Below are 15,155 nucleotides of genomic sequence, written 5' to 3'. Positions count from 1 at the left end.
AGCGGTGATTTGACAGACTATTATGTCAAAATTTTTGCGCTGGGCCGTAGCGTTTCTTTATTTTTTGTCATGCAAATGTGAAACCGGCACCTAAACATTGGACCATAGTTGTTATTGAAAATATCGCAAATTTCCGTTTTCGATCCTCCACTGTTGAGTTATGCGTTTGCCTGTTAAGTCGACTTGTGCCAGTGTTATATGATACTAAAGTGTTAGCATGAATTATCCATCAATTTATTCCTATTTTTCAATAAACTCTCTCTCCATATGTAAATACTATAGTGTCTTTTACCTTTTAAATACACTTTATAAATATCCTATAATTTCTAGTACTTTTCATGGACCTACATGAGCCATTTTCGTTAGTCCCTGAAAGCTTATAACTCATTTCATTGTAATAGATATTCAAATAATTTAAGATTGACTCGGGAGCTTTGTTTTTGAAACAATAAATAACAGATGCAAACTGCAAGATGACAGATAACATGCAACGAACTGCACCGTGAAAATCTTCTGACACTGGTTCGAGGATAAAGTGGCCATCGAGTAATTGACTGGATACGAATCGTATATTTCTTTCTTTGATTTTATTCAATCTGTAAGAGACAATACATAATTCTGAAGAAATCTATCAGCAAGCGATTCATGAAATTACATGCGGAAAATGCAAAATTACAATACTGAAAATCAAACTGGTTAAAAAACAAATTACTTATTTCTGGGACTTTATTCAGTTAGAAATTATTACAGAACAGGTCAGCGAAACGGGAAAGAAACGGATCAGCAGAAAAACTTCAGGTTAACTAGCGAGGAGCAGTACTTTCTCTTCCACAACTGAAAAACGTGTCAATTGATCTCAAGGTAAAATTACTAAAACGATTGCGCCCCCACCTGTTAAACAAGGATAAAATCAAATGTCATTACCAATCAGCTAATTTGTAAAATCAAAAATCAATCAAAGAAACAGACACAATCAAGAGAATTTGAAAACCACACCATGAAAACCGTCCGGCTAGGGTATTTTCTGTTGCAGGCACTCAGGTCTTATGTAAGACTTGAGAGGTTGCAAAAGGCAAGCATTTACTGCCATATATCTCCTTGCAGACCGATGGTTTCTACAGTTATTTTGATAAACACTGTATCATTTCGAATATAGCCACCTTGTCTTAGATCCTTGTGAGAAATAAAAACCGGCCATCCAGATGCTATGTTCATGTCTGACGTGGGTCTTATAAAGCTTGAGCTGGTAGGGTCAGGGTGAAACGCATCATGCGCGTCCCGGATCTTGTCTTGCTCGATCACTCGAAAGTGAACCTTTTGACGAAACGGCCAAGGTAATAAGGCATCGTATTCACCCCTCATGACAACAAAGAACATTGACACGTGCGTTCCTTTGCCAGTGCCGTCTCCATTGGGGTAGAGACGAGCACAAACTTTGTATCCAAACCGTCCTACATAGAAAGGAGGGCTATTAATAGATAGAGTCTTTCCAGCGACAGCCTCTTGGAAGCGTAAGCTGCAGCGGTCGATCTTCCAAACGTAGGTGCCATTATACGATGTAACCTCCAGAATTTGAATCTGCATATCATGATCGGACAATTGAATGTCGTGCAGTGCTGGTTGGTGCTCATTCCTCTCAAGCCGACGCTCGGACACACGAGTGAGAGACACGCCAGATTTTGGACGGTAGTTACTCGTACCTTTCGAAGTGGCAGGGGATAATTTCAAACGGGCAACTTCACCCTGGAGACTGCTCACCTCCTTCTCGTGTTTTCGCAGCGTGTTCATTATTTCTTCCATCTGAGACGTGATAACATCCCCTTTATTTCTACATGCCTCAAAAACCTTCAAATCAGCAAGCAGTTTCTCAGTTGTCCTCTTTTGTTCGATGATGGAATTTTCTACGTGGGACAATTTTGTCTGTTGCGTTTGTATGTTTTGTCTTGCAGCTGCCAACACCTCTACTTGATTTTGTAGTTGATGTTCCAAAGCACTTTTTTCTTGTTCTAGACGATATATCTTCTCCTCCATCTGTTTTGATTTCTCGTTACATTTTTTGCTTGAATGGTTCATCATTTCAAGATGAGACTCGAAATTCTCAGCAATGTGTTGATCGATTGTTTGTTTAGTGCCCTGTAGAAAAAGAAATATTAAAATACATATTACCGCTCTTTCCAAAAAACCATGCCTTTCACATAGCAAAGCATTAAAACATCTGTGCAAAGCTTATTTGGATCTTGACAATACAAACTACATAAGTTTGTCTTTATATTGGGTCCGATACGCTAGTTTCTGCTGTTAGATCCTTGCTCGCTTAGAAAATATAAATCATCTATCGGGACGAAAGATCAAACAAAATAGACAAAAAGTAAATAACTAACCTTAAATTCACAGCCATGAACACTGAAAGGACACAGATGTTCAGCTTTAGGACAACGTGTGGTCACGTGGTCTTCCATCATGTCTCTTGGTATGCCTTCCTCGCAACAGTTCAAGAAGCACTGGATTGGAAGCTTAGGGCAGACATCCAAATGGTCCTTTAAAAGATATCAAATATAAGTTGAATATAAGGTCAAGTTGAGCTTTTATGTCATATAGACGATACGATTATATTATTAACTCCTTGTTCATATCAGACCAAACAAAGTTGATGTATACTTTCGAAGATGTAAACTTCACGCATATGTATGCTCCGACGTGAACCTCAGCGGGCATTTCTCTACAGTCTTCATCTTTTGAGACAAATGTCTAGCAAGTCAGTGTTAATCCATCGGTTTCTTTAAGATATAGATTTTGCATAATTTGTTTTTATTTTAATGATAGAGCCTATCATCTTACCTTCGTACTGCTATGCCGAACTTCACCACCGCAGAAAGTACACGCCACAACCCTGTCACTGCAATTGTGATCACTGTGCGCAGTGAGGTGTCTTCTCTCCACAGTTTCACCACACGCTTGACATTTCACATTACCGTACTGACAGCTATCTTCGTGTGCCTGTTAAAATGAATAGCATGGAGCTTAAATAGCAGTTAATTTTAAAATATGTTATCTGCTTTGTAATTTTGTTTTATTTTCTACTTCTTCTCGCTACTTCACACCTGACTGCGTACGACTTGCAGGCAGGTATTTACATTTAGAAGGTTAGGAAGTCACGCCGCTCATATTATTTGAATTGTAAGAGCTTGTCTAGGATAGAAATCTAAATTATAACTGCATAGAAATCTCCAAGTTTAATCGTTACACGGGCAACAAGCTCTCGCAATGCAAGAATTCAGCACCTGTTTAGGCTGTCATGTTTGCTCGAAATTTTGAGCCGAGACCGTTGATTGAAAATTTCGCAACATGTTTGCGTGCGTGACCAGCCACGGTTATTGCATTTTCTAGAAGCTTTTCGAAGATTTTGCACCTTTCGGCGGCGAAATATGCCTTACGAACGTCTTATCCAAGTTAATTGCCTGAAAGATTGAAGATTTCAACCAGTTAAAGGTTATGTTTTAAGTGTTGAAGGCAGGCAAGTTCACAACGTCACTCTACTTGGGTAGATCGATTAAGGTGCATGCAAATTTTACACTGAATACCTTTAGATGTCTGAGCTCCCCTTTCCAATCGCATCTTTTGTTATTAGATCGGCAGAAACACTGGAGATTAAGAACTTCTCTCTCACAGTATTTATCCCGAAAAGATTGCTGTCTTGAAATTGATTCACCGTCTATCGGACATCTTGGATCTTCTTGTCTGAAGGAAAAATTTGACGTTTACTATAACTATAAAAATTCCAACGGGTCTTGATAGTAGCAGGCAAGTCAAGAATTTAAAGAAAAAAAGACAGAACTTTTCAGTTTGTAAAACATGTTTTGACAGAAACTTCTGTATCTCCAGGTAATTAAAGTACAAAGCGTTGGAAGTTGAATTTATAATAAGTAGAAAATTGCGGACAAAAAGAAAGAGGCAAAGCATGAAAGTGTGAGAATCAACAGGATAGTTTAAGATTTACATGGTAAAATTGTTGATTCAAAGAGGGTTGTTCTCTGTGAATGTGAATAACCTCTTTTATCTTGAGTAGAAAACCGGTACAGGCGTGATCCAAAACATGGAAGCTATCTGCTGAACACAAAGCGCGCAATGTTCAGAAGCTTGCAGACGTTTGAAAAATGTGGGGGCCCTGTCCCTGTTTCTGTCGAAACATGTTGTACAAGCTTAAAAGTTTTGTGGTTTTCTTTAAACTATAAAATTAATTATTTCATTCAGCGCCTATTCCTGGTATATCCTTAGTCGACCCAACCATATGGCGTTTCCCATCCGAGGCGGAGGAAGTGTCGGACGTAACTCGAAATTGATGGTTTCATTCACGCCCGTAAATGGGCACTCTCAGCAGCCAAATAGAAATGTAAATAAAGTACATTTCTAGTTTTTCTGAAGCGATTTCGTTTCGGAAGGAAAGCAAGCGTCGATAAGAAATAAGTAGTGAATGATAAATTTCTACCTACCCTAGAAGACGTTCCAGACAGTCGCTACAAAATCGATGTCCACATGATGTCTGCCAGGGCTTATCGAAAACCTTCTTACAGATCGGGCAATTTAGCCTCTCGTCTACTCTTTCTACGAATTTCGTATCAGTATCCACCATTGCGTCGATTGTGATAACCATAGTTCAGCCAATGAAACGAGTCAGTAAAGCGACCACAGCTTTCCTCTGAATGAATATTCTATATGAAGATAAACGCACAAACTTCAACATATATAGCTTCTACTCTCCCATTTTTATATATATTTAGATTCAGTGGACGTCTACTCATTCGTGACGTCAGTTTCCAGAATGTACGTAATTTTACGAGCTGCATGACATGCATATCACTGTGACGCGTATCAACATCTCGTAAACAAACACAATAGAATAAGCTGATTGTGATAACCATAGTTCAGCCAATGAAACGAGTCAGTAAAGCGACCACAGCTTTCCTCTGAATGAATATTCTATATGAAGATAAACGCACAAACTTCAGCATATAGAGCCTCTAGCGTAACATACCGTTCAAAATTCAGTCAGGGTATTTTCCCGATCGAAAAATTAATTTTCGTGTCGGAAATCAATTAAAAGGGTCCGTTATTGTTGGCCTCTTTCAGACCTCCTCATTGTCTACTATTTCCCGTGTCTGATATTATTTTCCGTGTCTGATATTATTTCCCATGTCTGTATTTACTATTTAAATGGAATTCGACTTATCGCTGTGCTTTATATTAATGCTTGAACGGTATGTTATGGCGTGACATTATGGCGTAACATACCGTTCAAAATTCAGTCTGTATGGCGTTATGGCGTAACATACCGTTCAAAATTCAGTCAGGGTATTTTCCCTATCGAAAAATTAATTTTCGTGTCGGAAATCAATTAACAGGGTCCGTTATTGTTGGCCACTTTCAAGCCTCCTCATTGTCTGCTATTTTCCGTGTCTGATATTATTTTCCGTGTCTGATATTATTTTCCGTGTCTGATATTATTTTCCGTGTCTGATATTATTTCCCATGTCTGTATTTACTATTTAAATGGATTTCGACTTATCGCCGAGCCTAACAAGACTTATCGAGAATCGAGGCCTATAATAACCTACATCACTAATCGAGTGTTTGATCGAGTTTGATTAATTCCTCAATCACGAGTCGGATTATCCAGGGTTGACTCCGTCCCAGACCTCCCACGGTACACCGTTGGCTGGGGGTAGTTGTTCACTTAGTTTACAAAAACGATAAGCACCACTTCTTCGCAAGTATTGAAGCAAGCACTGATTTGGAGGTTATGACTGTTGAGGTAGGGTTATGAAATCTCTACTCGTAGTATGCACATAGAATCTAGCCACTAGATATGTTATACCTTTGTGTAGCAAACTCTTGAACTTTGTGTACCTGGCACACGCGGTTACATAAGCTGATAATTGAAAGCCGAAACACATAAAATGTACGAATATTGTGTGCTTGTACATTAGTTTTAAACCAAAAAAATTGTCGTATTTTTCGCAAATCTAGCCTTCTTTGGCTCAATGAACGTCAAACTAAATATTATGCATTTGCTGTTGCTCAGTAAATGCGTAATTTGACAGCACTATCTCAAGCACGGTCTACGAAAATGCTAAATTTCGGTTATAATTCACTGTTTCCATCAGTGAACCCTTAAAACCCCCAAATTGCGACTGGCTTCTCCTTTCTGCTTACAGTATCACCCTTGGATCAAATGTAAAAGTCAAGACAATGGTGGAAATTAACTCCAATTTAAGAGGCTCCTGATTGTCAAACAATTTCTCCTTGTCTGTACTATAAGAAATGGGATCCAAGGGGATGCAAAGAAGACAGGGTACAGAATATGACTGACAATGTAAGAGTGTAAAGGGTTAACCACTTGACCAGCTCAAACTAAGCAAGGGATCAGTAACCACTCAACCGGAATTCAATGTATAAAGCCCATCTTTTATTTTAAAACAGCAAGGTTAATGACATGTTATGGGCTCTCTTTCTTTTGTATTAATGGTTGTGTATTTGAAGCAAAAAGTTGTCTTGCAAACAGAGTACAATTCAGCAGACATCAGGTAAAAATCTTAAATAAAAAGAACGACATTAAACATCATCATCTGTGAAAATATCTTAATTTACACCTGGTGCTTTGAAATCAAACTAAACAAATTATACAATGAAATTCAGTATTTTGGAGAGGTGATGATAAATTAATTCCCTACGAGTGAGATATAAAAACAATGCAATAACCCTTTAACTCCTGGAAGTGATTAACACAAAACTTCTCCCTACAATATCCATACATTATTCAGCAAACAGATAATGTGAATATTCAATCTTATCAGGTTGAAGCTGCTATCTTGATCTAGCAGCAAGTTCTCATAACTAATTAGCAAGGAAATGAGTAGCAGCTAGAGGGGAGAATTAACTATCAGATCTTGAGGGTTAAAGGGTTAAGACTCTTGATTTCAGTTCATTAAATGTTGTAGCCAAAATGTGAGGGAGCAAGTTGCAGTACGACTCGTTCTCTCACATTTGTGTTGTATAACTAGCTAAGGTCCATAAAAAGTTTCCTTTTTTCAAGTTTACTTTAGAGAAAAATAGCTAAAAATGTTTTAATGGAAATACATATATATAGATGGTCACTTGCAATAAAACCTAAGATAGATTTTCCTACTTATTAGTTTTACTTTTCTTTTTTTCTTTAGCTCTTAGCCTTCTCATTTGACGTCTACTTATTTTGTTCATTTCAATGTCATCTTCTTTGGCTTTCATTTTTTTTGCATTTAAGTTTGACTTGTTGTTGTCTTCTGGTTTTCTCTTTCTTTTCCTCTTTTTATCATCTGTGTCTTTTGATTCCCCTTTTGTTGCCTTTTTGTCCAGTTCTTTTATTCTCTTCTTCATCTTCTTAACTTTCTTTCCAATGCTCTTGTTACTATCATCTGCTAAATTGAATTTTTAAAGTATTGTTAAACTAATATGTAATGTTATTTACTTGTATTTCTTCAATCAAGTCCTGGCTATTGACCACACTATTTTTGTGGTCACCCTGATTATAGAAGTTTGAAAAACTGATGACCTGAACTTCCAAATGATGAGGACATTCTTTAATGTATACCAAAGTCAAATAATATTCCAATATTGGGAAAAAAATCTTAATATTTTCTGTGTACATCTACTTGTAACTATCCAATTATAATTGTGGAGCACATCTATTTTTCACTCTTTTTAAACAAGATGAAAAATGGGTCATTAACACCATTTTAGTGTACAATTTTATTAATTTAATTTAGTATACAAACTTTCCTGGTTACTTTACTTTCAGTTGTAATAGTGTTGTTTGCATTACTCTAAAGCATTCAAGCTAGATACGAGGTGAAAAGCACTTGCAAGGCTAGAACAAAAACCAATCAAAACATACCTCTGGTCTCAATGGTGGAATTAAGATCTTTGTCAGTTTCTAAAGGGCCAGTTCCTTTCAATGACACCTGGAAGGAAATAGGAGAAGAGTGGAAGCATCTCTGGCTCAAAGAATCATTGATTACAGAAATAGATTATCTTCATTTGTCTTTCTCTAGGAGAATTTAACATCCAAGTTTTGTCTAACAAATGGGAAGTTAAGACTTCTCAGCATTTCTTTCAGTTCCTTAATTCTATTTTAATATTAAAATAAAATATCTTTGAAATGATACAATACTACAACTGATAAGGATACTTAAGTAAGAAAAACACCCCATCATTCCTAATTCAATGAAACAAGTGTAAATCTGGACTAACAGTGACAATGGCAGAGCCCCTACCAAGGAAAACACCTTGCAACCCTGAAATAGAAGTTGCAAGCTCCAGAGTACAAATACACCTTTCACTACCAAATCTTGGAACTGCAGGTGAGACCTTGCTCTTGTCACACTACCGCACAGGAACACACCTTCAGCTTCTATAGTAGAAGTTGCAAGTTCCAGAGTACAAAAGCACCTTCTGCTGCCAAATCTAGCAATAGAACTCCAGGTGAGACCTTGCAAAGGAACACACCTTTTGCCTCTATAGTAGAAGTTGCAAGCTCCAGAGTACTTAAGCACCTTCCACTGCCAAATCTGCTAATAGAGCTTGAGGTGAGACCTCTCCCTACTTGTACCGACACAGAGGAATACACCTTCTGTCTCTATAGTAGAAGTTGCAAGCTCCAGAGTACTTGAGCACCTTCCGCCACAAAATCTACCTATAGAACTACAGGTGAGTCCTCCCCCAGGGCTGCGGAGGAACACACCCTTTGCCTCTATAGTAGAAGTTGCAAGCTCCAGAGTACAAAAGCACCTTCTGCCGCCAAATCTAGTAATAGAACTCCAAGTGAGACCTCGCACTAGTTGCGGTGCCACAGAGGAAATACCTTCCGCTTCTATAGTAGAATTTGTAAGCTAATGAGTACTTGAGCACCTTCTGCTGCCAAATCTAGCTATAGAACTCCAGGTGAGACCTTGTAGAGGAACACACCTATTGCCTCTATAGTAGAAGTTGCAAGCTCCAGAGTACAAAAGCACCTTTTGCCACCAAATCTAGTTATTCAACTTTAGGTAAAACCTCGCCCTAGTTGTAGCACCACAGAGGAATACACCTTCCGTCTCTATAGTCGAAGTTGCAAGCTGCAGAGTACTTATGCACCTTCCGCCACAAAATCTACCTATAGAACTTCAGGTGAGTCCTCGCTCAGGGCTGCAGAGGAACACACTTTTGCCTCTATAGTAGAAGTTGCAAGCTCCAGAGTACAAAAGCACCTTCCGTTGCTAAATCCAGTCATAGAACTCCAGGTGAAACCTCGCAGAGGAACACGCCTTCTGCCTCTATAGTAGAAATAGCAAGCTCCAGAGTACTTGAGCACCTTCCACTGCTAAATCTAGTAATAGAACACCAGGTGAACCCCTGCCCTAGTTGTGCCGTTACAGACAAATACACCTTCGGCCTCTATAGTAGAAGTTGCAAGCTCCAGAGTACAAAAGCACCTTCCGCTGTCAAATCTAGCAATAGAGCTCTAGGTGAGACCTTGCAAAGGAACACACCATCCACCTCTATAGTACAGGTTGCAAGTTCCAGGTACAAAAGCACCTTCCAACACTAAATCTAGCTGTAAGATTTTCTGAAATACATTGAGTTAAGGAATTTCAGGTGTGTTTTTCTCTAGTTGCAAAAGTACGTAAAGGGACAGATGTCAATGCCCTCCCTATTTCCTTTTCAGTTATCTATAAATGTGTGCATGTGAACCTATAATTAAAGCAATGCTCGCAAAATTGCTCTTGGATTTGGCATTGACAGAAAACACTGTAGATGTTCTCAACAGTAAATTAAAATTTAATCACCAAATGCATTAAAAGACTAACCAGATAAACTTTGAAAACTGTGTGAAGGGGGAAAAAATGACCAGACGAAAAAAAAGATGCACTTAAAAAAGTTAAAAACATAGAAAACTGGGGCATTTAAAATAACTAAACATGCTAAATTTCTCCAATCCACTTAATCTTAAATGCAAAATCTTTACGTTCAATCTCATACTTAAACATTTTTATACACTTTCTGAAAACATCTCTTGTGTTTTCTGTCATTTAAGCAAGGACAGGGTCTTTTTTTATCATCACAGGTGTTCAGGAAATTCATTACTAACTGTAGATGCTTTAATATAACATGAATGTTCACTATAACCTTTCAAAATATCAAGGGATGTACATTATAGGCATTAAAAGCATCTTATAAAGTAAAAGTAATCTATTATAGTATTTATAATAATGATGGTCAATTACATTATCTTGATAAGAACATATGGAATTAGTGACTAACAATATAACCAAGATAATGGTCATCAAATTAATCAGGCTTGTGTGTGTAAGCATCTGTAGCCAAGCAGCTGCTGGCAAATCTAACCCTAGCTAAGGTTTCCTTTATCACCTAATCCCAACATTTAACCAGACAAAAAAAAAACTGGAATAAGTCTGGCTAAAATTACACAGACAGAAAGAATTGCAATCTGCAGGCAACAGATGATACACACATATAGAGGTGTTCTGTTACATGTTATGATAAATGTGGCCATGTGGATGAAGCAGTATGAAAAGTCAGGAGAGATGAAATAGAGTGTTAAAAAGCCTCAACTTGTAAGTACAACATGTGTACTTACTTTTTCTGGGGACTCTGACATGAGTTTTTCCATTTCCTGTTCAGACTGGAAGTAAAGAAAAAAACTTCAACTCAGTTCTAGTCTGACTGGCAAAGAATGTTCAAACATGTAGTTCATTTTAGAGTGTTGCCCAACATACAGTGATTGATGAAAACTGAATATTGCTCACAAGATAACAAAGTTCTCCGAATGGCATTATCAAATAATCTGCAGTTTTTGATTGCAAAAAAAGAAACATGGGGTTTGAACCTAATTCAAGGGTTAAAAATACCACACACCAATACTTGAATTGGTTAATTGATTCAATACCTTTTCTACTAGCCGCAGCACCTCTCCAGGAGGTTTAATAGCCTCTGTTGGAAATACTGTCCTGTTTTCCTGTGTCTCTAGGGAAAAGAACAATGGCTGCATCTGGCTACTCCCAAGCCAGTCATACACCTCCTACAAGTAGTTAATAAAAAATTGCATAATATGAGCTACATGAGGGGATGTGCAGCAGCACTTTTTAAAAGCAAATCTCCTTTCTCATGTTGTGGTGCTATAACTCTTATAATTTCTTAAAATATCAAAACATTTGGATTATTGTGTACATTATTTTAAAGCTGTATTTGCTTTCAAGGTTATCATGCATACTTACTTGATAGCAACCTCCTCTGTGAAACGTTCTTGGGAACAAACCACTGGGCGTGTAAACTTTAATCTTTACACCATCTTTTGGTCCTTTTCTCATCCGATTTTCTTGCAAATTGCGTATTTCTTCGGCCTGTGTCAGAAACATATTTGTTTTCCATTCATTAAATCTTAAGAGCTACTTGTATCTTGAAAAAGACAACATAATGATAGAAAATGTATACCTTTGAAATATTTTATCAATTTCTTCTTATAATTATGTTTTTCCAGATCTCATTGAGCATGTTTGCTGGCTGTGAGAGTTGAAATGTATGTATAACCCCATTTAAGTAAGCTGCAAAAGGGTTTGCATCATATGAAAAAGCATTTTAAAATAACACAAATACAGTCTTAATTATTTCAGATATGAAGCACTTACCATATCATTTTTGGGGAGGCTTAATTCTCTGTCTTTTCTTTCTCTAGGTTGAAATGTTGGCCTTGCTGCACCTTGTGGTTGGTTCCTCCGTTGTTAAGTAAGAACATTTATAATTAAGATGTAGCTGATACCAAATTTAAGTCTCTAACTTTAAGTGTTATTGACAGAAATATTTTTTTGCAGCTGGTTCTAAAAAGAAATCAATTTTTTCATCATTTGGAAGAATGCAAATGTGTTCATTGATACGCTGGGATTTGTATCATTTTATTTTAATGAATTTCCTCAAATGATTTGTAATGGTTGATGCAATCAAATTCTAAATTACCATTCAATCCTTTTTCCCTTCTTGCTGACTAGTTTGGTGCATATAATTATCAAAAAACATTTAACCTGTTGCCCACGAGCCAATCAATCTATAACTCGTATGTATGAAAATAAAGGCTGTATCAACCACTGTGATAATGAAGGTTAAGGCAGAAGAAGGCTAAAGAAATCTCCTTGTTTTAAGGTAAAAATCTGTTGAAATAACCATACTTTAGAAGCATCTGCTTCCTGAGCTGCATGGAACACCTCATCTTGTTCAATCTGCAAAGCTCGTGATTCCAAAATCTTCCTCCTAGCAGTAATCAAATATGTTTAGAGACAATTGACACATTATAGGGTAAAACAAGATAATCTTAAATAAATGCAAATTGGACACTGTAAAGAGTTTCTACGCTTGCCTTTTGAGTGTTAGCCCTTCATCAGAGTGACAGGTATAGTTGATTTCAGGAATTAACAGTTTTTTCTGCAATGCAAGCGTGGTTTAATTTATTTGATTACAACTTGATCCAAGTTATGGCCATTTTTGGGCAAAATGAACATTTTTTTCAGCCTGACAATTATGCAAGCCTGGGCCATTAAAATATGTCCAGTAAGTTGCTCAGTACTGTTGACAACAATTTTTTGAGCACTATTTTGATTACATGAGGTCTTTAATCAATTTTGTCCATGTATCAGACAAAATTGTACCATATTGTAATATCATGGTGCACATAAAATTAAAGCTTTGTCCAACAAGAAAGGGACTCCAGAAAGATCTATTACCAGTTGGCATGTGCAATTTCCACGGCTTCTGCTGCCCTTTGCACCGCCTCACTTATTTGGGAAAAGTCAAAAAAGCTCCCTGTAAAAATAAAAAAAAAAGTTAATTATAATAGCTTTAGCTTTGATTTTCTTGTTTTGTATGCACTATGAGGAAATACCCATACTTTTGCATCAAGAGAGTTCCTACAGTAACCTTCAAATTTTCAGTTAATGGCTGAGCCTTTTCCAGAATAGAAGTTATCTTAGAGTAAAGCAAAACTCAATTGAATTTTTTACCTGCATATCTCTCCACAGGTGTGGGTTGGCTTGACCCCCCCATGGATGGTGTACACAGAATAATCTGAGGTGCACCAAGAGTTTGGCCACCAAGTGCCTGCATGGCTAGAAACAGAAAAAAAAATCATTTAATTTCCTGCTAATGGTAAAACTAGCTTGGGATCTACACAATTTATGTAAAAGCTTAATATCATTTTTGGTGTTTGGTTACTGCATTTCCTTGAATAAGTGCCCATGCCCTAATAAATGCCCCCTCCTCTGAATAAAAAGCTACCCCCTGGGCCTAAATGTCAAATAAGTCCCCCCCTCAATTTCTTAAATTAGCAGGGATACAGGGAAAACCTGTTTTTATAGCCCATTTATTTAACCTTCAACTTCAGCAGAATCAGTAAAGAAAAGTACTTCCTTTTCCTTTACTCACTTCTATTTATTTCCATCATCATGTGCTTACAGAGTTCTTTTCTGTGCATTATCTGTTTTCATTTTTGTCCTATTTCCCTGCCCTTGGTAAATACTCTAGCCTTCCCAGGCTCAACTACACTATTCTCTATTCTACAGAGACCTGTAATTTCATTGATTATAAAGTTATTGGGATGCATTTGAAGAAAACAGTTGATAAATAATGACAGCTCAGTTGATACTGACTTAACATCTACATGAATAACAGTATAGCATTTTATTTTCTGTTTAAGATTTAGTTGAAATAAAGATACAGTTTGTTGAAAGGAAAACTTATCTCAATTAAGCACCTTCCTTCAAATAAGCACCTCCCCTTTTAGCTGATAATTTTAAATAAGCGCCCGGGCACTTGTTCAGGGAAATACTGTAGTTCATTAGTGGCCCTATATCATGTATATACCTTCTTTTCCATCTATGGAATCAATGCAAGATATCCAGAAGAGGCAATCCTCAGGAAAATCTCCATTTATGACGGCATTATTCAGGTCACTGTATAACCAAAAAATAAGAAATTTGAAATGCTTAAGGAATACATAGAGTGGGAGATGTGGTAACTGAACAGTATGTATGGGTATGGATACATATGTAGAAAATAGAGATATTGAAAAACATTCCTGATACTTATTAAAATGATAATCATAGCTACCTCAACATGTCTCTCTCTGCAGAAGAGAGAGTGTGTGAAGCCTTTAAAATCACAATCACCGCCATCTGAAGGCCTCTTTTAATGTGATAACAAAGCTAAAAGGAGAAAGAATATCTCATTGTGTAAAGCATACCTGCTTGAAAAAAGTCAGGAAAAGGCTGACCCTCTGTGGCAGTACAGACTGGGTACAGCAAGTTCCATACAAAAACAACTAAGGGACAATATTCCTCAGTATGGCTTGAGCTAGTGATGTTAGTAAGTAGATTAGTATATGGTTCTTGGAAAATATATGTTTACTTTGAATTTTTGCGGTTTTCGAGAAAAAGAAAATAATACAGCACAGCTTATGTCTGTTTCCGTGGAAACCCTCCACCAGAAAAAATACCAACCAAGCAAGAACCAATCAGAACCCTTGGAGTTACATCAAGACTACCACACCACATAGTAATATATGATTACAATCAATCCAAACTTCTAGCATACTGCATATTGAAAACACCTTTATAAAAATAATTATTTTCAGGTTTTGTTTACCGGTTACATTTACTAGAGCTATGGTATAATGTGAACTAGCTTACAGCTTTGAATGGGATTCCAATGAAGAAAACTCCAGGACATATATTTGCCGTATTTAAATGAAATATGGTTTGGCAAAAACCATCTGTACACAATCCTGCAAAGGTAAAAGTTAATGTCTACTTTAGAGCTCATCTGATCCCACTGCCACTCAGAGTGTTATTATATAGCTCTTACTCCCAAACCCTCATCCCCCATACAACCATATTTAGGTCAGTTTTCCATTCTATGCTCACAGTAAATAGGGGCACTATTGAAGTTAGAACTGAAGGGATTTTAAGAGAAACTATCAAATGGTTCACAATGGGTGATGTTCTTAGAATGGACATATGTATGAAGTCAAATGCAGCCATAAGCTATATATACAATGGAGATGGTAACAGTTGTGTCATGGG

The 15,155-nt window shown here is 37.1% G+C and overlaps 2 protein-coding genes and 1 long non-coding RNA gene across 3 annotated transcripts; 1 reads left to right on the top strand and 2 right to left on the bottom strand.

The window, feature by feature from the left end:
- Positions 1-1,080: 1,080 nt before the first annotated feature.
- Positions 1,081-4,651, bottom strand: LOC131776929 (TNF receptor-associated factor 3-like). Its single transcript, XM_066169796.1, has 5 exons — positions 4,491-4,651; positions 3,582-3,738; positions 2,839-2,997; positions 2,382-2,537; positions 1,081-2,133 (listed from the first exon to the last, which is right to left on the bottom strand). The coding sequence occupies exons 1-5, from the start codon at positions 4,649-4,651 to the stop codon at positions 1,081-1,083; spliced, it is 1,686 nt and encodes a 561-aa protein (XP_066025893.1).
- Positions 4,652-5,571: 920 nt separating this feature from the next.
- Positions 5,572-13,239, top strand: LOC136282331 (uncharacterized). The gene is made up of 4 exons (XR_010718211.1): positions 5,572-5,809; positions 11,570-11,608; positions 11,765-11,814; positions 13,098-13,239. It is a non-coding gene; the product is annotated as an uncharacterized lncRNA (long non-coding RNA).
- LOC131772232 (uncharacterized) lies at positions 12,150-13,182 on the bottom strand. Its single transcript, XM_066169852.1, has 3 exons — positions 13,080-13,182; positions 12,804-12,882; positions 12,150-12,333 (listed from the first exon to the last, which is right to left on the bottom strand). Exons 1-3 carry the CDS (start codon positions 13,180-13,182, stop codon positions 12,186-12,188), a joined length of 330 nt encoding a protein of 109 aa, XP_066025949.1. The 3' UTR covers positions 12,150-12,185.
- Positions 13,240-15,155: the final 1,916 nt, after the last annotated feature.

Source organism: Pocillopora verrucosa, chromosome 7 (genome assembly GCF_036669915.1).
Source record: "Pocillopora verrucosa isolate sample1 chromosome 7, ASM3666991v2, whole genome shotgun sequence".
In the NCBI taxonomy this organism is placed as follows: domain Eukaryota; kingdom Metazoa; phylum Cnidaria; class Anthozoa; order Scleractinia; family Pocilloporidae; genus Pocillopora; species Pocillopora verrucosa.
Note: the sequence above shows the minus strand (reverse complement) of the source record. Positions and strands in the feature narration are given on the sequence as shown.